General features: G+C 31.7%; 1 protein-coding gene across 4 annotated transcripts in view; it reads left to right on the top strand.

The window, feature by feature from the left end:
* Window positions 1-24,296, top strand: part of CBLB (Cbl proto-oncogene B) — a 222,083-nt gene that overhangs the window by 116,899 nt on the left and 80,888 nt on the right. For all 4 annotated transcript variants that reach the window (XM_051985227.1, XM_051985226.1, XM_051985224.1 and 1 more), the window contains exons 8-10: window positions 1,050-1,137; window positions 3,846-3,977; window positions 17,723-17,926. In XM_051985227.1, the coding sequence (XP_051841187.1) occupies window positions 1,050-1,137; window positions 3,846-3,977; window positions 17,723-17,926 (424 nt within the window). The remainder of the gene's footprint in view (window positions 1-1,049; window positions 1,138-3,845; window positions 3,978-17,722; window positions 17,927-24,296) is intronic.

Below are 24,296 nucleotides of genomic sequence, written 5' to 3'. Positions count from 1 at the left end.
TCAGCCACCCTGGACAAATTGTTGGAGATTATTTATTTATATATTTAATTTTATATATATAGTAGAAAAGACAGGTCTTCATTTGATCTCTAATTATATAGTCTCCCTCCTTCCTCCTTCTCTCTCTCTCTTCATGTCTCTCTCTCTCCCTCTTCCCCTCTCCCTCTTCTTTTCTTTCTCCCTCTCTTCCTCCTTCCCCCCCTCTTTCTTCCTCCTTCCCTTTCTCTTTCTCTCTCTCTCTCTCTGATACACATATATTGATAAAAGCTGCCAACTGAAATATAGTCTTTCCTTTTCCCAAGGTCTTTTAAAATAACATCTTTTTCTTAATCTTTAATGTTTATTAAAAAAAGAAGAAAAAGGAAAATCGAAGTACCTACCCTTACTCAATTGAATCTCATTCATTTTGTGTTTTTCAAATCTTTTTTGTAAAAGATGTTTATTGTTACATCACTCCCACATGGACACAAATTGGTTATTAATTTTCTTCATATGTTTACACATTAAAATATCATAGCAAATCTACATTTACATTAATCAGTTATTTCCAAAGAAAACAGTTGACCTCTGGGATAAATGTTTCATTTTTGTAAAGGAAATACTTTGTAACTCCATGACAAATGTATTTTGTTGCTATATTTCATGCCTGTTCAGTTACTAAAATTTACACGATTTAAGCTATAAGAGCAGGGAACTGTGCCTTATATTCTTTGTGTCCATCTTAGTGCCTAATATAATGCTTTGTACATAATAAGTACTCAATAAATATTTCTTGAATGAATAAGTGAATGAATGTTAAAGTGAAAGGGACTTTAAATGTAATAGAATTTGAAGGAAAGAAAATAGAGGATTATTTGTAAGTGAACTGTGTATTCTTAGGGAATCCAAGGAGAGAGATTTATCATTAATGGGAATATGTTAAAGGAAGAAGTCTTTGAACATTATATATTTAACAAATTTAGATTTTGAATCAATAAATATATTTTACTTTTATCTTATATGTTAACTTTTATTACTGTTATATTAACAATTTTTGTTTCAAAATTCAGCTATCTGTATCCTGATGGACGGAGTTATAATCCTGATCTGACGGGATTATGTGAACCCACACCACATGATCATATCAAAGTTACACAGGTATGTTTGATTTCAGATGCATATACTTTTAATTAGTTATTATTATTTAATGGTTTGTTTTATTGAAAATTAGTATGAATTTCAGAAGTAAGCTATCTTTACCAGTATCCTGGCTAAAAGACTGGATTTTATTCAGAACTATTTTAAGTGGAATTTAAGGATGTACTTGCACTTGCAAAAATCAGGCAATTTTCTTCAAACTCTCAAGAGCTTTTTTTTTTTTTTAAATTCTTATTTCTCCTCTTCTGAGTAGAGTTTTTATAGAAACTTGTTTTCTATTGGGTGGTAGTAGATTTAATTTTTTAAAAAACGAAATCCTGAGTAATTATTATAAGAGAATGGTGATAGGATATATAGAAATATTTCAAGTCTTTTAGACTTGATTTATACAATAATTTTGGAGAAGTAATTTTTAAAAACCTATAGCTAGATATTTACTTTTTATTCCTTCCAATAGAACATCTCCTTTTTATTTCTTGTGCTTTTGATATCTCTAAATGAATATCATTTTTGTGGAGGTAATATAATCTATAAGCAGATCTGGGAAAAAATCCTAATCTTTTTTTTGCCCTTATGCTCACTATTTTCTGTAATGTCCACTAAAGAATCTAAAATGTAGATGATATAGATGATTTCTGAAAGCCTTGAAAAAATTATGTGAAGGAAGAAGGAGTTGGGTTTTATATATGTCAAGTCTTAAAAAATAAAAAACAGTTTTAAAACCTGTATTGTTTGAGATAGAAAAACTTTAATAAATTTCTTAAAGAGAAATTGTTCTTTGTCATTTTTCTGACTTTTTAAAAAATTTGTTGTGATTATATCCTTAATTTTTTAAATAAATAAACCAATGAGCATTATTTCCTGAAGCCAACCATTTTAAAATTGTATATTCAATTCAGTTGTTTCATAATTTTTTGGCTAAATCGTCCCTGTGGTCAAAGGGAGTTTTCTTTAATTCATGTTCTGATGATTTCAAGTTTCTCTTTAGGATATCCATTATCAATATTGTTAAATAATTATCACTTTTGTAGCTCTTTGGTAATTTTTTGACTTTATTACCTGTTATGCTGTTCTTTTCCATGTGGGTAATATTTTTATTCAACAAAGTTTTAAGTAGTTTTCAAAATTTTTTTTTATTTGTTGCATTTTTTGTCCTCCAAATAAGTTTGTAAACTTCTTGAGCACAGATTCTCATAAAGCAGAGATGGTTATTATATTTTATGCCTGATAGCAATTAGCATAGGGATAAATGCATTGTAGGTATTCAGTGATTATAAATTAAAAACAAATTAGTATTTTAACTCATAGAGTATCACTCTAATTTTATTTTTTCTTTCCACTATTAATTCCTTTTCTATATGTCTTTTAAATTTATAAACTAACCTATAGACTCAGTTTCTCTTAACAACTGAATATTTAAAAGCATTTATTTGAGTTTTGCCACACTAGAAGAATTCAAGCCAGAAATAAGTAATGAGTCTGGATAAAGAAGCTGTTTGACCAATTTTATTAATTATTTTATGACGTTACATTTTTAGTGAATTTTCTTTTAGTCTTGGAATTTCTGTTGTTTGCTTATCCTTTGTTTTTAAAGAGGACCAATGATATTATGGATGATGTCTTGACTTTTACATGAATTAGATTTAAATGAGGCAGAGCTGTGTATAGTCAAAGGCCTGAGTCATGAAACATCCAGTGGCAGAACAAGTTGAGATAACTGACAATGGGCCAGGATGCAATGGATGGCATTGATGTCTTTAATGTCTGACCAGGCTCTAAACACTCTGCAGCAACTGCTTCATCAGCCTTCATGATCATTGGAAAAAATTGTTCTCATCTGAGAGAAGACTTACATGCTTGGGGTAGACATCCCCCTAATTGACCAAAAGGTTTGGGGCTTGTTGGTAACCCTCAGCCTGGTTTTGTTCACTGGCCAAGACAATTTACCAACATGTGCCTACTGTGCATGCTATAGTTTTTTAAAGTCACATGTGAGAGTTGGGTGAAAGTACACACCGAAGGCACATAAGCAGTCCTGAAAAGGAATTATCAGGTTCTCATACTAAAGTGCTAGTCTCTGTGAATATGCCGGACCTGGCATCATAATAAGTACTATATACAAGTTAGTTTTGTTTTTCTTTTTTAACAAAACACAGAGAGAAGGGAAATACTATTTCAAATTCGATGATTTAAACATTAGCATTGCAGTAGTTTTGAGAATATTTTTGTTTTTTTAATGTTCAAATGAAATGGAGAAATAAATATTGGAGGCAGGACAAAAATAATCTGTAATAGCTAATTTTTAATATTTGAAAAATGATATGACTTGATATGAAAGGAATTTGATGTTTATAAACTAAATACTATAGATATTGTATTCACATTTAATTTAAAATAGTTTTTTTCCTTATAACTGGTTAAGGAAAATTGATCCTTTTATAAAAGAAAATGGAAAACGTTAAATAATCTATAGTATATAGACTTTTAAATTTCTAATCAAAACTTATATTTGTAAAAACTATTACTTCATATTTGATGACCAAATTATGGTCATCAAATTTATGTTGGCATTTGCAGCATGTATTAAATAGCAAAGTAATCTTGTTGTTATCCAAGTGTGAGGTACTTTGGGTAATTATTATTTAAGGAAATTCTGTTTTAGCTGATCTTCCTGGAAATGCATTAACTTTAACTTTCTCTCATTCCAGGAACAATATGAATTGTATTGTGAAATGGGCTCTACTTTCCAGCTTTGTAAAATCTGTGCAGAAAATGATAAAGATGTAAAGATTGAACCTTGCGGGCATTTGATGTGTACTTCTTGTCTTACTGCATGGCAGGTATTGTCATGGTTTTACTCAGTTTTTTTAATTGACTTAAGTCATATATTTCTTTTTCATATCACCAGTTTTTATTTTGTTATGATTTCTTACACAATGAACTTCTGTAAAAAGAAATTAATTTTTAAAAAATTTCACACTTTATACATTTATGTTCCAGATTAGGTTTTTTTTTTTTTTGAGGCAATTGGGGTTAAGTGACTTGCCCAAGTCACATATCTGTGAAGTAGTAGGTGTCTGAGTCCAGATTTGAACTCAGGTCCTCCCTGACTTCAGATCTGATGCTCTATAAACTTTACCATCTAACTGCTTTCCCACTCTTTCCCCCAGATTAGTTTTTCATTTCTGAACTATGTTTTTCCTCCTTATGTAGTTTTTTTTTTTACTGATGATGATGATCATTGCTGCTTATCCTAGGGAAAGAAAAGAGAATTTTAAATGTGGGATCAACAAGTCAGTACCAAGCATATAGCAGAATACTTGAAAATGCTAAGAGATAGTGACATTAATAATATGCTCCTGAATTCAGCAATATTTATAATGCCATTGGCTTTTAACTATTTAGGCAACTCAGAGAAATAATGTTTCTATTTTCAAATATATTCTCTATAAAAACAGACAGATGGCATCATTCTCCAGTTTGGGGAAAGATGAGGAAGAACGAATTAAGCTCCACCTGTTTTTGTGTGAATAACTCAATGAGACCTGAGCTGATAGTTCTTTCAGTTTTTCAGAATAAGATTAAGTTGATAATAAGCCTTTAGATTGACAGCCTTCATTCATTTATTTTTCCAGAAACAAAAAATTACCCTATTGTTTGTTCACTGTGGGACATTTTTCAGTTAGTATAGACTTCTGAACTGGAAAGACATTGAAGATCAACATTTATCCACCATTATGTAGGGCCTATTTTGTTTCTATTCTTTCCTGGTGCTCAATGTTGAATAGCCACTCACTTCAAATCTACCCTCTTTCTTCTACCTTGGGATTTGATGATTCCTAATCATTTTCCTGGCAAAATGTTAACCTCTATTACCACATGAGAATTGGACTGTATAGAAGTCTATAGTCTAATAGAAGTACTATTGTCATACTGACTAGTAATAGGAAAGTAACACTGTAGTAGGTGCCTAAAACCTACAACATCATAGTGGAATCATAATCAGCCTTTACTATACAAATCAGTTTAGTAAACTTTCATGTATTTGTTTGCCTAGAATGATTTAAATTATGTCTCTGAATAGAGAAAATTGATTTATTTTTCCTTTTTTGGGAAAAGTAGTACTGGTACTTGAAAAAGCAGGGCCTGAATATATACATATATATTTTTTAAAAGCTATAATATAATTTGTCAGTTGATGGCTTCACTGTTGCAAAAGACACCAGAGTTATTCCCAGTTGTTATAACTGTGACATTATTTTCCATATTACTATCATTCTAAAATATTTCCATTTATTCTCCATCTGCTATAATTTATCTGCTAATTAATCTTTTTCTAAGCCTCTGTGCTTTTTATTATTACTGAAGTAGCCTCATATGAAGACATCAAGTTGGTAAATTATTTACATTCAATAATCATTCTTTTTCCCTCCAAAGTTCTTTTCCATGTTATGTTTAGAAATTCAAGAAATTTGTTAACTGTCAGTCACTAAAAGTAGATATTTGAGGAAGAAATCCCAAAAAAGTAATAGAAGAATCAGAACTAGTAAAATGTAAAACTTATATTTAGTAATAATTCAGAGTAGAAATATGAACATTTTGTCCATTGACTATTATATTTATTTTTTGTGATATTATTTAAATATACTCATCTTTCATATTGAGATTTGTAACTAGTAAAAATAATGACTTGTCATTTTCTGAAGTAGTTTGCATAGTAAGATAAGTATGGACTTAATATTGCAAAATAAAGTAAACAGAGGCACAGAATAAAGAGTAAGAATGGAATCCTTTGGGAAAGGAGAAAAACAAATGAATAGTAGGAAAATAATTTACAATTAGTTTTAGCATTTGATGCTTGAAAGGTGCCTTAGTGATTATCTAAGTCAACTCTCTAATTTTATATATGAGGTAAGTGGGGCCCTTATCTCATATATAAGGGTATATATGAGGTATATCCTTATACCTTATATAAGGTATATGAGCATTTCAATAACTTGGTCAGGTGGTGAAACTAAGATAGAAACCCATGTACCTTGAAATTAAACCCATTGTTACGTTTTCACTGTGCAGCATTGATTTCTCTGCTCTTGTAATTCAGTCATACCATTAATAACTACTAAACTTTTCTCTGCAACTATACTGGACTTCTTATTCCTATTGTCTTGAGAAATATCCGCAAATCTATCCATTTTCTCATGGACATGTTTCTTTGATCTTCTTGGAAAGCTGCCATTGCAAACTTTGACACCTATTCTCTACCTTCCTTCAACCTCTTCTTTATGTTAAAAATGTTGGGTTATTTTCCTCAAATCTTTTTTCACTTGTCATTTTTATGACAGAAACTAAGACTACTACCTATGGTATTCCAGGGACTAAACTTTTAGAAATTCTTTTGCAATATTAAAAGAAGCATGTGAAATGGTGTATCAGGGATATTTTTCTTCTTTTTCAATATCAGAATCCCTAATTTCAGACCATTTCTTTTTTTTTAATGACTTTCTACATGCAGGTTTTTATGTTCTATAGTACTTATGCTTTCTTGATATGTAAGCATTGAATTTAAAGTATTTAGAGCCTCAGTAAAAGTCCAATATATTTTGTCAAAAACTGGTAAATCGAGGGCAGCTAGATGGCACAGTGGATAGAGCACTGGCCCTGAAGTTAGGAGGACTGAGTTCAAATCTGGTCTCAGACACTTAACACTTCCTAGCTGTGTGACCCTGGGCAAGTCACTTAACCCGAATTGTTTCAGCCCTCTCCCCACCAAAAAAAACCCCCAAAAAACAAACAAACAAACAAAAAAACCTGGTAAATTCAGTGGAAACAGAGGAACAAGAAAGGAAAACATAATGTTTTCTACCAAAGGACATTTATTAGCAAATCATTTTTCAGATGACAAATGTACACTAAGTTTTCTTCCCATTAGGTGCTACACTTTCAACTTAATCAAACTTTATTGAAGATTTAACTTTTGTATAATTAATGAGAAAATGAAGAAACATACTGTAGCAATGTCAGTTTTGCAGGCTGCAAGTGGTTAGTGTTTAATTGCTGTCATAATGGCTCATTAGTCATGCCTCAGGAGAGGTTTCCTATACTTTTTTTTTCCTCCAACTGAAACATTTGTGTTATTTTATAAATGGAATAAGTAGCCTAAGTCTGCACAGAATACTAAGTGAGGTGTCAGATAATTTACCTCCTTAGAGATTCTATTTGATACTGTTTCATTATGTATGTTTCATTTTGATTGAACTTTTGGCAGGAGGAGTGGTAGAATTTGCTTCTATTCCCTCAGCTGAATCAAATATTAACCAAGGCATTTTTTTCTCAGTGATAATTTTTATCTGCTATTCTGTAGTACCATATTTATTATAGCGCTGTGAAGACCCATATCAATAAACATGGGTTGAAAGTTTATGCTTCAGTATTTTGTCTAATATCAGGAGAACAATTCACAAATTATTTGGTACCTTAAAATTTCTCCACACAACAAAAAGTTAGCACTTTCTAAAAGATATTTGCTTCCAAATATTGAACGTATATTATTGCTGAAAACTTTAATTCAATATAGAAAACAAATAAAAAACAAGCAAATTTGTTCTTATTGTTTCTGTCAATTTCAAAATATTTCATGGAAACAAAATGAAGTCTTGATTTGTAGTGTCATCAGTAACTAAGAAATCTTGTATCTATAGCTAATCTATATGATATCCAGATATTTAAAAGAGAAGTGAGAGAATGAGAAAGAGAGTAAGAAAAAGAAAGAGGCAGGAAGAAAGACACACACATACATATATCTCTGTGTGTGTGTGTGTGTGTGTGTGTAGTGAGAGAGTGAGTGAGTGTAGGTGGCTAGGAAGAGTCATGGAGACCTTGTTTTGGTCAAGATAATTTAAATGTTCACCTATCAGATCCTAGAGTCCAGACCTGGGGTGGGGGCGTATATGATGTTAGTGGCTAGAAAACCTTCTTTTAAAGAAGGTGATATAATGTATTAGAAAGATTCTGGAATTAGAGCCAGAGGGATCCAAACTTGAATCTTGTGTTTGCCAGTTACTACTATCTGTGTGACTTTGCTCAAGCCACATAACTTTTTTTGACCTCAAAGTATATTATTATATTTATATCACCTTAAAACTTTCTTTTCTAAAAAGAAAAACAGCAACAAAAAATAAATGGATGTATGTCTCCCCTCTTCCCCACCTCTACACCCATCCACATATTCACCATTTCCTTTTCCTTTACCTCAGGGCTGCTAAAGCCAATCCTTTTATTTATGTTTTCTGCCTCAAACTTTTGTCTTCTTTGGAACCTTCCACCATTCTTAATTTCTCATTCTTTTTCTTTCTCCTTTTACCTCTCTCCAGGGATATGGTAAGTTCTTAGTAAATGTTTTCTTTCTTCCTTTGGTCTCACTTACTATGTGACGCTGGGCAAATAGCCCATGTCTGAATTAGTTTCCTCAAGTATAAAATGGGGATAATTGTAACAATGCCTAGAATGTTGTGAGTATCAAATTAGATATTTATAAAACAGCAAAGTGACTGGTACATGGAAGGAAGGCACTTAATAAGTCGTTCTTCCTTCGTTCCTCTCTCCCTTCCTTCCTTCCTGCCTGCCTGCCTGCCTTTTTTTTTCTTCCTTCTTTCCTTCTTCCCTTCCTTTACTCTTTTGTCTTCCTTTCTTTCCTTTTCTTGTAGTCTTTTTCTCCCTCTCCTACAGGCACTTTCACTCTTCTGAAATCTCTTCCATTATCTACTGTCCTCCTTTCCTGTAATTTCTCAAACTTCCCCCTCCCCAACCTCAAGATTATTGGCTTTTTCCTGCTACCTCTATACAAAGTTAGGGATGACCTATTCTTAAAATAAAACAAAAACTCTTTTCTCTTGACCCTGTCACATCCACAAGCAGTAATCTTATATTTCACCTTCCTTTCAGTGCCAAACTTATAGAAAATTTTTTATACTTTTACTTTCTTAACAATTTATTCCAGAAATAAGAAAGAGATAGTACCTTTATATTCTACTCTCTTCACTCCACAGTTGAACTATTATATTCAATTCTTAATAACATATTTTGTAAGTACATTGATAAGATGGATTAAATCTAGAGGTGGAAAACCAGAATAATGAAAGATTTTTGAGTCCATGTCATAACAGGATTGGCTTGAAACATTAGGGTATATTAAACTGGAGAAGACAAGAGTTACAAGGGTTGTGATAGCTGTCTTCAGGTACTTGAAAGTCTTACTTGTGATCTTTGATTAAATAATACAGTGGCTGTAGCTGAAATATTTCATGCTATCCTAACTTTTTTAATGAACTTCTCCAATCTAGGTGGTCTAATCAGTGAAAGAGGTGTAGTACATTGTTGGGTTCATACTTGGAGATTTTCCAGTTTAGTGAACACATTTCCAGAAGTTGTTTTTCACTGGCATAGCCATTGTGAACCCAAGGTCATTCTATGCTACAATGACTCAGCAGGACTTCTTGTCTTTGTTTTAATCTTTTGACCCTCACAGTTTCTTATCTAGTTTTTGATTCTATGTGATGGTTCATCAGAATACTGTAATAAGACTTCTGTAATCTTTTGTCCTTGCTCTTTTTATTGCAAAGAAAAAGTATTAAAAGAAGTATTTTTATTTTATGATTTCTTGTTGTCTGAGATATATCTCTTTTGACTCTGAAAAGGAATTCATTTGTTATGGTACTATCCTTTCTTCTCCACAGTAGAGGTTTTAAAAGCATGTACTTTTGCCTATCATTTCTTTCTATGGTCAACCAAAAAAAAAAAGTTACTGTGAATTTTTGAATCTCTGTGAACGTTAGTCTGTGCTTTAGAGTGTGCTTAGAGTACCAAATGTGTTCAGGTTTTAATGAACATTGTTATAAGTTGAATTTTACCACAAATATTTGAATGCTTAGTGTATGTATTTACTTTAAAATTTACTGATGACTTTTCTGATGTATTATTTATTTGGAAAAGAAAAAAAGAAAATGTTCATATATAGGTCTAAGTATAGATGTGAATTAGTATTTCCATCATAATGACTGAATACCTGGCATAAGTGATATGCCCATACTCTAAGTTATATAAAAAGTTCTTTTTCCTGAAGTTATATGATTTGGATTTTTACTTAATATTTTTTGGTTGTTGGTTTTTAAATAATTGCCAGAATTATTGGTCACATTATTCAGCAAGATGAAAACTAGACAGTTTTCTTCGATCCTATTCTTCCTTTTCCAACTTCCAGCCCCCCACATGTGAGCAGATTATTCAGATTGCAAACACTCTCCAAAACAAGAAAGATAAGTAAAACTACTAAGACAAGAAGAAAAGAGTAAGTGACAAAATAAACAATCCTATTTCAAGAGGCCATTAAAAGAAAGAATAAAAGAAAAAAGACATATTTTTAAAAACTTAAAAAAAAAAGAAGTAATAAAGAGAGACAGTTAAGATAATTCTTCTTAAAAGAAGACAAGCATAAAAAATGAAAGTGCAATATAAAAAATTGGAGTAAAAATTATAGAAGAGTAGATTTGAAACATTATGAACTAAAATTTTCCTTTCCTTCACATCCTTAGTTGAATCATTATGTTTAGTAGAATCAAACTGCAAAAAATGAAAGGTTAAAAAAAGAACAGTAGGTATATGAAAGTTAAAAGGAAATGTGTGGCGTATCCTAAATAAGCCAGTAGAAGACTAATGAAGATAAGATAGCTTTTATAATCTCATTAAGAGAAGGGCTATGGAAAAATTGCATAGGTAACAAAGAGAGGGGTTGAAAGAACTGGATAAAAAAGGGGGAGTTTAAACTCAGTGTAGGGAAGGAATCTCATCAGTAAATTATTTATTGGAAGATGGAGCATCTTATATGGATCTGGTCTGAAGGAATTTGTGCATAGTAGATTGCTTCCTCTAAGAAACTGTTGTGCTTTGATATAAAAACATTTCTTCCTAAGAGTTAAAGAAGTCCCAACTTTTGGGGACCACTGGCATCCACAAACATAAGAGTGTATGGATCCAGAGAGGAGACTGCATGGTATTTGGGATAAGAAGGGTAGGATGGACTAAACAGTTTAGAACATATGAACATTTCTACCATGAGACAATGTTTTTACAACTTCATTATTAACCTCATAAATGATACTTTTAAGAATGATGTACTACAGATGAGAAAAGGTTAAAGAGAGAAAAATCTAAAAAAGGCAACAATAGAATTTATTAAAAGAAATCACATATGAAACTTAAGAAATTTTAATTCAATGAGGAACATAAAGACAGAATAAATTTTTATGAATCAAAGAATAAAAATTCAAAATACATAGAAAGAAAAGATCACAAATGAAGATAATAAAGAAATTTTTTTAAAAGGTGAAAAAAGCATTAGAAAATCGAAGTAATAGGAGGAGTGGTTTTGAAGAGAAGGGAGAGGGAAGATGAATTGGATAACTTAATAAAAGAAAATATCAGTAAATCATATACAACATCAAAACTAGGGAAAAGATTGACAAAGGGAAGTGGAGGTGAGAAGGGGTTATTAGTTACAACTAAGTATTTAAGCAAAACTAATGATAGAAAAAAGGTGCTGACCTAAAGAAGGAATGGAACTAAAACAATTAATAAAAAATTAGTAAAAATAAGAAATGGAACCCCAAAAATAAATTTTTAAGTGCTAATACCATAAAGGAAGGGAACACAAAAACTTATCTCTCAAAATTTTAAATGTGAATAAATGAATCCAGTAAAACAAAATAATGTGACAGACTGGATAAATAAAATCCCATTATCTGTTACAGAAAAAATATATATCTTAATAACCATTATATCTTAAATATATCTATAAAATGTGAATATAATAAAAATGAGATAGTCGAAAATTGACTGCATCAGATGGACAAAAAGGGGCAAGTTTTAATATTTGTTTTCTTTATATTTTCTATCAGACAAAGAAAAAATAAAAATTCACATTGTAAACAAAGATAAAAAAGAAAATGTCATAATGCTTAATGAAGCTATAAACTGATATAAGCATTAAACATATACCGCAAATTTCATATCATTTAAATTCTTAAGGGAAAAAACTAATCAAATTAAAAATTATAGATAGCTCAAAAAATACAAAATGCTTTAATGTTTTTCTCTCGGAGTTGGACAAATTTAACTGAATGAGAAATAAAAGGAAAAAGATAAAATTGAAAGAAAAAAATGCTGGATTAATTATGATTAAAATATATATGGCACCAGTAAAAAAATATATACACATATATCAGTAACACATAGTATCTTTGGCAGAAAATTGATCATATTTCAATTACATGTAATTTCAAATTTCATATAAATGAATTTCAAATACATGTAAATATGAAGAATGCTAAACATATTCTTTATGGATCATAATAAAATTTTTAGGAACCATGAATGAAAGGCATAATCCTAAAACCTAATCAGAGTCCTAATGGGTTAAAATAGGTGTGAAATGACCAGCCTAAGTGCCATATGAGGCCAGCAAAATCTAAGCAAAAGCTGAGGCAACCTCAGGTTATGATGAGCTGAAAACTTGGTAAAACAAAATCCCACTGCTTGTGTTTTGAAAATTGATAATTTTGTATAACCTGCAAATGATGCTGAAAATATCTAAATAGTCCTTGGCAGGAAAAAGGTTCCCTACCTCTAGGTTAAAAGATTTTCAGTTTGTTTCATGATTTATCAAAAATTTTAGAGTGATACACGTTTTATAACAAAATGTAGGATTCCAAAAATGAACCCTTATAAAAGGTGAATGGGTGCAGGGCTTTCTGTCTTATTAGATATATAAGTGGATTTTGAATTTAGTACCAGCTGTTAGCATCATTTAAAACAACAATAACAATAATTTCTAGAAAGTACACATTTGACCTGTTCTTTGTTGTATATGTAGTTAGGCAGTCATTCAACAGAACTAATGCTTAATGTCTCAATTGATAATAAATTATAGCTTCACTGAATTTCATAATAACAGTTTCTGTCGATAACCTTATGAGGTAAACAATTTCCATTAGTAACAAATACCATTGTAAAGACAAATTCTATATATAATAAAGACATTGTCCTTGTGATTGGCTTGTAGTGATAGTGCTTTCTGCTGTACAATAGATAAACTATACAGTAAATGTTTCCTCTCCATATGTAGAAGTGAACTTTACAACAAAAGCCTGTAGATATTATGTCCTTATATTTCTGAGTACGTGAGGAAAAAAAAAAAGAGGGAGGTGACCTTGCTCACCCCTCTCTTCCCTACCTTAAATCCAGTTCACTTGCATGTCACGGCATTGCCTCCCTGATGTCATGGTCTGTCTTTGAGAATGAGGGACACATTTCAGAAAAAGAAATAGAACAAGCTATTAATCAACTCCCTAAAAAAAATCCCCGGGACCAGATGGATTTACATGTGAATTCTACTAAACATTCAAAGAACAATTAGCCCCAATGCTTTATAAACTATTTGAAAAAATAGGGAATGAAGGAGTCCTAACAAATTCCTTTTATGACACAGACATGGTACTGATACCTAAACCAGGTAGGTTGAAAACAGAGAAAGAAAATTATAGACCAATCTCCCTAATGAATATTGATGCTAAAATCTTAAATAAGATATTAGCAAAAAGACTACAGAAAATCATTCCCAGGATAATACACTACAATCAAGTAGGATTTATACCAGGAATGAAGGGCTGGTTCAATATTAGGAAAACTATCAGTATAATTGGCCATATTAATAATCAAATTAACAAAAACCATATGATCATCTCAATAGATGCAGAAAAAGCATTTGATAAAATCCAACATCCATTCTTATTAAAAACTCTTAAGAGTATAGGAATAAATGGACTTTTCCTTAAAATAATCAGTAGCATCTATTTAAAACCAGCAGTAAGCATCATATGTAACAGGGACAAACTGCAACCATTCCCAATAAGATCAGGAGTGAAACAAGGTTGCCCACTATCACCATTACTATTTAATATTGTATTAGAAATGCTAGCTCTGGCAATAAGAGTTGAGAAAAAGATTAAAGGAATAAGAATAGGCAATGAGGAAACCAAATTATTACTCTTTGCTGATGATATGATGGTATACTTAGAGAACCCCAGAGACTCTACTAAAAAGTTATTAGAAACAATCCACACCTTTAGCAAAGTTGCAGGATACAAAATAAACCCACATAAGTCATCAGCATTCTTATATATCACTAACAAAACCCAACAGTTAGAGTTACAAGGAGAAATTCCATTTAAAATAACTACTGATTGTATAAAATATTTAGGAATCTATTTGCCAAGGGAAAATCAGAAACTTTGTGAGCAAAACTACAAAACACTTTCCACACAAATTAAGTCTGATCTAACCAACTGGAAAAAATATTAAATGCTCTTGGATTGGGCGAGCAAATATAATAAAGATGACAATACTACCTAAACTAATCTATTTATTTAGCGCTATACCAATCAGACTCCCAAAAAACTATTTTGATGACCTAGAAAAAATAACAACAAAGTTCATATGGAAAAACAAAAGGTCAAGAATTTCAAGGGAATTAATGAAAAAAAAAATCAAATGAAGGTGGCCTAGCTGTACCAGATCTAAAATTATATTATAAAGCAGCAGTTTCTAAAACCATCTGGTATTGGCTAAAAAATAGACTAATTGATCAATGGAATAGGTTAGGTTCAAAGGACAAAACAGCCAATAACTTTAATAATCTAGTTTTTGATAATCCGAAAGACCCCAGTTTTGGGGATAAGAACGCATTATTTGACAAAAATTGCTGGGAAAATTGGAAATTAGTATGGCAGAAACTAGGCACTTAACACCGTACAACAAGATAAGGTCAAAATGGGTTCATGACCCAGACATAAAGAATGAGATTATAAGTAAATTGGAAGAGCATAGGATAATTTACCTCTCAGACCTGTGGAAGAGGGAGGAATTTATGACCAAAGAAGAACTAGAGATCACTATTGACCACAAAATAGAAAATTTTGATTATATCAAATTGAAAAGTTTTTGTACAAACAAAACAAATGCAGACAAGATTAGAAGGGAAACAATAAACTGGGAAAACATTTTTACAGTCAAAGGTTCTGATAAAGGCCTCACTTCCAAAATATATAGAGAATTGGCTCTAATTTATAAGAAATCAAGCCATTTTCCAATTGATAAATGGTCAAAGGATATGAACAGACAATTCTCAGACTAAGAAATTAAAACTATTTATAGCCATATGAAAATATGCTCCTAATCATTATTAATCAGAGAAATGCAAATTAAGACAACTCTGAGATACCACTACACACCTGTCAGATTGGCTACAATGACAGGGAAAGATAATGCGGAATGTTGGAGGGGATGTGGGAAAACAGGGACACTGATACATTGTTGGTGGAATTGTGAACACATCCAGCCCTTCTGGAGAGCAATTTGGAACTATGCTCAAAAAATTATCAAATTGTGCATACCTTTTGATTCAGCAGTGTTTCTACTGGGTTTATACCCCAAAGAGATACTAAAGAAGGGAAAGGGACCTGTATGTGCCAAAATGTTTGTGGCAGCCCTGTTTGTAGTTGCTAGAAACTGGAAATCGAATGGATGCCCATCAATTGGAGAATGGCTGGGTAAATTGTGGTATATGAATGTTATGGAATATTATTGTTCTGTAAGAAATGGACCAGCAGAATGAATACATAGAGGCTTGGAGAGACTTACATGAACTGATGCTAAGTGAAATGAGCAGAACCAGGAGATCATTATATACTTCAACAACGATATTGTATCAGGATGTATTTTGATGGAAGTGGATTTCTTTGACAAAGAGACCTAACTCAGTTTCATTTGATCAAGGATGGACAGAAGCAGCTACACCCAAAGAAAGAATACTGGGAAATGAATATAAACTGCTTGCATTTCTGTTTTTCTTCCTGGGTTATTTCTACCTTCTGAATCCAGTTCTCCCTGTGCAACAAGAGAACTGTTTGGTTCTGCACATATATATTGTATCTAGGATATACTGTAACCTATTTAACAAATAAAGGACTGCTTGCCATCTGGGGGAGGGGGTAGAGGGAAAGAGGGGAAAAATCGGAACAGAAGTGAGTGCAAGGGATAATGCTATAAAAAAATTACCCTGGCATGGGTTCTGTCAATAAAAAGTTATTTTTTTTTTAAAATTAACATTTTATGAGGGACTAAAAACCTCACAACCAAATGCAGAAAAGCAGAAATATTAAATCTGTCCTTTTCAAATCATAATATAATAATTACATCAATAAAGGGTCATGTAAATATAAATTTAAAAAGAGAGAGAGAATGAGGGACAAACAATAACCACAACTTCTGCAAATAGAAATTAGTTGAGTGAGTTTAAGCCATTGGTGTAGTAGAAATTCTTTTTAAAGGAGTGTATATGACCCTGAATTTTATCTTGTTCCCAGATAGTAGTAAACTAAAATGGAGATTCCTTACTTTAAATGGGGAATATTCAAGTTCCTTTTCATTAACCAGGCAATGGTGAAATGTTTTTTTAATTTAAAAAAATTTTTTTAAATAATATCAAATGAAGTTCTAGAAGTTCTGTGAAAATGAATCTTTAAGCTAATTCATCTCTTGCTTTCTTTAACATGATATAGTGTCTGTAGACCTTAGTGTTACTATCTTTAACATGAACATAATTATTATTGTCTCTGCCTAGAAGAAAAAGAATGTTTGTTGATATTTAAAACAGACAACATAGTTTTTTATTTCTGTGTTTGAATTCAATAGTTTACATTCTGATCTCCCTTTGTAGAAATGTGATTAAATTTTGCCATTCATTTCAAGGCTGTAACTTTTTTGTACAATGAAGTGGCATAAGAGTTCTTTGATTCTTTTGCCCATTATGAACCTCAGTGTTATAGAAGTCATGATTATAATAGATTTGAGTGGGAAAAAAAAAGCAATTCTTAGCAGAATTAGCCCATCTTCAGAAATGTTTCAGTAAATTTGATGGGAATTTCTTGTTTAAAGGTAAGATTCGGAGTGAGACTAATGTCATCTTATGCAGCATTACCTCCCAAATGAGTTATAGCAAGAAGACAGGCAGTGAATTCTGAAACTATGATTTTGCCATGATTTCTGAAACTGAAGTCTGATTTCTTTGTTTTTACAGTGTCCTTGTAAATCAAAATTTAAATAGACCTACTTCTTGGAAGTTGATATGTTTAGAATATGACTTGTTCTAGAAATAGGAAGATTTTCCATATCAAATGTTAAAATGATTGATCATCACTGTTATTACAGCTTGGTTCATTGTAAAATTCCTGTCTTTTGGTTTAATTTCACTAGTAACTCTATAGGAATGTTTTAATTACTTTAGAACATTCCAAACTCAAAGGTTTGAAAGCTCAGATCTTTCTTTGTTTAAAAAAAAATTAAATACTTTATTTTCCCAGGATTTGTCATTAAAGTTAGAAATATGTAAATTTTATTCATACTTTGCAACAGTAAAATTTTATTATAATTATGCATGTTATTCAAAAACCAATGATCCATTTATTCTTTTATTCAGGAATCAGATGGTCAAGGCTGTCCCTTCTGCAGATGTGAAATAAAAGGAACTGAGCCCATTATTGTGGATCCTTTTGATCCAAGAGATGAGAGCTCCCGGTGCTGTAGCATCATCGATACCTTCAGTATGCCAATGCTGGATTTGGATGATGATGATGACCGTGAAGAATCTTTAATGATGAATCGTTTGGCTTCAGTTCGAAAGGTAAAAATCATATACCATGGTCTGTAATAGAATGTTACCTAATAAAGCACAATTTACAACTTGAGATGAGGAGATTGCATAATTATAAATAAGATATTTGACATGTTTCATGAGAATTTTAAATCAGAATTGCCAAAAAGGGAAATCTTTTTTTTTAATTGAATAGAACTTCAGTTTGTACATTCTGAGTCAAAAAGAGATTGCCAGATTGTCGGTGTGACTCTTGATTCTGTTTGAAAAATGGAACCAAAAGTCTAATACTTAGCAATGGGGTACATTTAAGTCCAAGAAAAAATGTTACGAACCATAAATAGAATGTGTCCCCAAGATGATTTTGTGTTTAAAGGTCAGTGTAATCATTAATGTTGAATAAATCCTTTGGTTGATATGCCCTGATACATTATATCTTGATTGTCCAACCTCATCTCTATTTAACTTTTCTGACACTATTAGTTATTCTGACTGCTTTCATATAGTATGCCTGTTAGCTATTCTGATCAAGCATACACATTATGGTGACCCACTTCTTTCTTCTGGCTCTTTTGAGCCTTATTCCCAGGATTTGACTACCAAGAAAATAGTACAAACTTCAATAAATGGGTAATAAAATAAAATAATGGGTATTTTAATACCCATTAAATAAAAATGGGAAAGAAACATAATGGAAGAACAGGTCAATAGGTAGAGAAGACTAAGAGTAGAAGGAGGGGATAAGTAGGCAAAGAGAATAAAGCAAAATGTTCAAAGAAGGGTGAGACAAAAACAGATCACCTTGGTTGTTCTTCTCAGACTCAGAACCCATCACAGATTTACATGTGATTTGCTCTACCTGGCTGACTTTAGGCTTCCCATCAAGGAACTAACCTTTTTTATTTGTGGGGGGAAGGGGGTTGTAGGATTTTTTGTGTGTTTTCAAATTACTACTGACTCTTCACCCAAGAATTACTCATCTTACTCTTCATTCCCAAACTCACAATATTCTAAGTCCCTGGCTATTTTTGAAGTTATATTGAATAGATTACCTAGCAGTGTAAGTTATCCTAAGTCTAAGAGTAAAATTATTTTATGGAGAATTATTACTTTAACAACGTTTTTGTTTATTTTGTTTGTTTTAACCAACAACGAAACTCTTGTAGTCTTTTTTTTTTAAGTTAGGCAATCATCTGAGACAAGTTTCCCTGACTGCTCTCATCTGTCTGCAATAATTAAATATATCCTGTAATATGTAATTAAATTTCAATCTCTGTATATCATATCACAGTAAAATCTATTTCTTAAAAGTTTAAGCATTAGAAATGTTGTCATCTCTTTGTTGTAGAAAGCCTCCATCCCACCACTGAAAGCAAACATGAGATATTAAACATGCTTAATGCAGATTTCCAATCAGTTGCTGTTTAAAGCAGCATATCTTTTTTGAAAAGTTGGATAAAACTTCAGTTTGTATATTCTCATTCAAAAAAGAGTTCATCTACTTGTCCATGTGACTACTGATTCTATTTAAGTAGAACTAAAAACCCAACTTTTTCAGTGTATTAAATTTATATATAAGGAAAGTTGTTAGTAATGTTTTTTCATTTACAAAAATCAGAAAAAGTTAGATCTGGCAGGAATATTAAGAGATTATTGAATCCAGGTTTTCTCAGAAGAGAAAACCAAAATCTAATCCATTATTGATAGCACTAGTGAAACCTAGGTTTTGTGATTCCTAGTTAAATGTTCTTTCTAGTACACAATAATATCTGTTTTTGAAACGTATATTCACTTAATTAGTTTGCTGAATCTGAGTTTTAAAAAAATAGAACATTTCATTATTGTGGGGGGGGTTGTATTTACTTTTCTCTATAACATTGAGAATTATATGTTGTTTTATATGTCTGATTGCTGCTTTTATGGGCTCTCCCATTCTATTGATTGCCATTGACTTGTTATATTTTCATTAGACTGACTTTTCCAGCTATCTATGCTATTTTTTCTGTCACTGTTCTCTGTTTGTTTTTTGGGGTTTTTTGAGTTTGTATACTAGAACTCTTCCCTAAAGAATTCTCTGATATAGTTTCTCTAATTCCAAAAAATAGGAATCCATGATTTTTTTCTAAAACCCCTTTGAATTAACTCCTCTTTTCTTTTCTAGTAATGACTAGTTCTTCCAATAACTAATTAATTAATGGTTTCCCTAAATAACCCTAGCTAAGCTGAATAACTTGTTTGTATTACCTATAACTCCTTAAATTTTAGATATTTATTTTCATATTCAGTATTTTAATAATTAATATCTCTGCCACTCATTTAAGTGTTCAGTTTTATATTATCTGTATCTGATTCATATGCCAGTCTCCCTCTTGTAAATAGTAGGTTTAATGACAACAGGGACTTTTATATTTTTTAACTTCCCACATATTTTAGCACAGTGCTGATAATATAGAGATACTTGATAAATGTTTGATGAATTGGATTTCTAAAGCAGATTTAGTCTACTTGAATAGACTATTGAGTATTTGTTTTTTATTTTTTCATTGAGCTAGACTATTCAATGAGTTTCTCTTTACTCTGGTACTTTCTATCTATGATATAATAAATATAGTTAATTCCTTCCACTGGTGCAAAATACAACCATTTCCCTCTCATTAAGTATTTTTGTTCATATTAGATCCTCAATAGAGGATCTACCTAATACAGCTGGGGCCATCTTCTATATCATTTGTCATTTTTTTTTAGATAGCAACATAGCACTTAGCTATCTATCAGGTAATTCTTTTTTTTTTTTTTAACTTTATATGAATGAACCATTTTATTTGGTCATGTATGTCCTTGATGACCCAATGAGTATTGTGTTTTCATTAACACTGGCCCTTTCTTCTTTGGTATATTGAACTGGCCAATATTTTTTTTCTTATTGTATTTTTTTTCCATTTCCTCCTTTAAATTCACAGAGAATCTACTCAGTGTATTGTAGACCTTGTTATAGGATTTATAATTTCTAAGGAACCATTGTATCACTTAGCTATCCATTTTGTTATCCTTTCTTACTGCATTGTCATCCTGTTTTCTGACTATACACTTCCTACATGATACATCTTATACCATTTCAACAATCTTATATGTTTACTATATCTCTCCACAGTTTTGATTTTGTGGAAGTTATGATGGTATTTAAGGATTGGCAGTCCAGTCAAAAAAAAAAAAAAAAGCTTTATTTCTTCTGGAGATCTATAGCAGTACAAACAAGCTTTCAAGTGGACTTAGGAAATTCAACTTTGTACTTATTTTCTATAAAAATCATTCTTTCAAAGTCTTATATTGTAAATTACGAATTAAAATCTAATACTGGACTGGTTAGTTATTAAAGAAGTGACTCATTTAATAATTAGTGTAATTATTTTTGACTTAGAGTAAAGCAAGGGGAAGGGATATGTATGTGTGAGAGGGGGGAGAGGAAGAGAGAGAGGGACAAGGAGAGGAGGAAAGGAGGGAGGAAGGAAGGAAGGAAGAAAGAAAAGAAGGAAGGAAGGAAGACGAAGACAGGCAGGTAGGAAGGCAAGAGGGAGGGATAAGGAGAGGGCAAGAGAGATAGTTGCTTACTATCCATATCTTATCATGCTTATTCTCTGGTTATGCCCATAATAAGAGTTTTCTTTCAACTGTTAGATACATTGACATTGAGAATCAAAACTTCATCAAGGTAACACAAATGGTTGCTAGGATTTAGATCTCAAGAGTCACTAGCTAAGATTCTGTTTTACCTTCCTGCTTCACTGTATAAATAAAAGGCCATTACTCTTTTTATTGAATCATCATATGCTTTTTGTTCAGCTCAGTCTCATAGCAGAGGTGATACACATACATCAGATACTCATTTTTTGGCATGAATTTCTCCAATCTGTAACATCAGACTCTCTGGTTTGTGACTCATTCTGTGTCTTCATTTTAAAAAATGTCTCATTCTCTCAATGATTTGTCTTCATCATTTACTCAGACTGTTCAAATTTTTTCACCTGTCATTTCTACTATTCTTCTCATCTTCCTCCTCTGTCATGATCAGCATTTTCCATTTGCAATAAAAATATGCCTTCCTATTTGCAAGTATGTTATTTTTTCCATATTTTTAATGCCATCATGCCTTTGGGTGTTATATGATAGAACTCTTTAGACTTCATTTGTGGAATTCATTTCCATTACCATCACAATATTCAGGGCATAAAGTTAAAAACAATTTGTTTTTTAAAAAATTTCTAAACTTAGAGTAAAACAGCTTCCATGTAATATATAGTTAAGTAAATGCAATATATAGCTGTATTGTAGCCCAAATGGATTGCTTTCCTGGAAAAAAGCTGTGTTACTATTTTTATAATTGGAGGATGATATAGATTCTTTCCAAGAAATCATATAACCATATGTGTTCTGGAGCTGTCAGGATTCACAAGATAATTGGGGCTTGATGCTGTTTAGTGTGTCAGTGGAGGACTTCAAGAAAAGTCTGGGCTATTGCCAAAAGCAGTGCTAGTAATTTGTTAGATTACATTACTCTTTCTGATTTCACACACATTCATTTTAAAAGAAGGTTTCCTGCTGATATTCTGTCTTTGGCTAAGACATAAATGAAATCCAAACCACTTAACATAGCAAATATCTTTGAGAAATTTTTTGCCCACTAGTTTTATCAGAACTCTTACATGGAGAAATTAATACTGTCTTGTTTCTATTTGCCTTTGAAAATTTTTATTTATGGGGCAGCTAGGTGACGCAGTGGATAGAGCACCAACTCTAAAGTCAGGAGCACCTGAGTTCACATCTGGCCTCAGACATTTAACGCGTCCTAACTGTGTGATCCTGGGCAAGTCACTTAACCCCAATTGCCTCAGGGGGAAAACTATTGTACTGTTTACTTATATGCTTTTTAGTGTTACTTTAAATTCATCTTGGATTTCAAAGCCTTTTATAATGTGCAGGAAATTTTGAGATAAAACTTGTGAAAATCTATTACATGTCTTAGTACATGCATGAGAACCATAATTTAATCTTTACTTTATGGTCAGTCATAGTTATGATCATTAATTTTTATCCTGAGCATGCAGTAATGTCTTCAAGTGGTATAATATATAGAATACTGTGTGTCTCTGTACTAAATACTTTAGAGTTGATGATTTTGCTGCCTCTGCATTTGCCATACCTTAATTCTCTGTCCTAATCTCCTTTTTTGTCTGTCTGTTTGTTTGTTTGAAGAGAATGAGATGTAGGCAAAAGGGCTATAGTTTGGAGGCTTGGGTTCAGCACCCACCTTTTCTGTTTATTATCTTTGTGACCAGGGACAAGTCATTTAATGTCTATGTGCTTTTGTTCCCTCATCTTTAGTAAGTGTAACAGTTGTACTACCTTCTTTATGCTTCTGGAAAGAAAGCATTTTATAAATCTTAAAGGAATATATAAATGTGAATCATTATGATAACCTTGGAAGACTCCATATTGCCAGGAAAAAAGAGACAACTCAAGTTTTTAACAGCATGATCTTTGTACTTTTTCTCCTATTACTAAGTGAATTAAAAGCACTCATCTCTTAGTAGAATAAAATAAGTTAGGTAAACTGATCTCTTGTCTTACATTCTGAACATTTTAGCTACATTGTAAACTAGTGGTTCTCACTTTCCTCTTCACATCTCCATCCCTTTGCTCCAGCTCTTCCCTATACCTATATTGGGCCAGCCTTTCTCTTCTTCCCATCTCCATTTAAACCTTTTGAAAATCTTTTCTTTAAAACTGTGATGCTTTCCCTGATCCCAGTTTCTTCATCCCTTCCCAGTTTAAAATGCTTTCACTTTGCCCACCAAAACTCATTCAACATAGTTGGCTCTCTTACTGTCACATGATGAAAATGACCTATGTTACAAATTATTCATAAGTAATTTATATTTGAGTTTTAAACATACTATATTTTATTTACCTAATAATTCTGTTCTTGGGCTAAGATAAAATTAAATTTGAATTCATTGGCAAGAGAGAGATGGCCAATGATGATACCAGGTTAAAAGGAAATAGTCCTTTAGAATTAAAAATTTATTAGTAGAGTGTTCATCATTGTCAATGGCTAGTTTTCTTGAATAAAGATGAAAACTATATCTGTAAAAAATAATCCTGAGGCCATTATTGTATGATATACATCACCTAAAATGAAAGTACATTTTAGCTAATAAGAAAAAAGAAGTTAACAACTATTGCCTTGGAAAAGTCCTAATTCCATAATTTTTATATTCTTCATTTGCTAATAAGATGAAATTTTATATTCTCTCATTATAATCTCCATAGACAAAATACTGGTAGCTTCTCACCAAAGTTTTGTCATTTCCATCTTAAAAGAAGTTATGAAAGCTTTTCAGAG

This window comes from Antechinus flavipes, chromosome 3 (genome assembly GCF_016432865.1).
Source record: "Antechinus flavipes isolate AdamAnt ecotype Samford, QLD, Australia chromosome 3, AdamAnt_v2, whole genome shotgun sequence".
Lineage (NCBI taxonomy): Eukaryota > Metazoa > Chordata > Mammalia > Dasyuromorphia > Dasyuridae > Antechinus > Antechinus flavipes.
The sequence above is the reverse complement of the archived record's forward strand: the minus strand, read 5'-3'. Positions and strand labels throughout refer to the sequence as shown.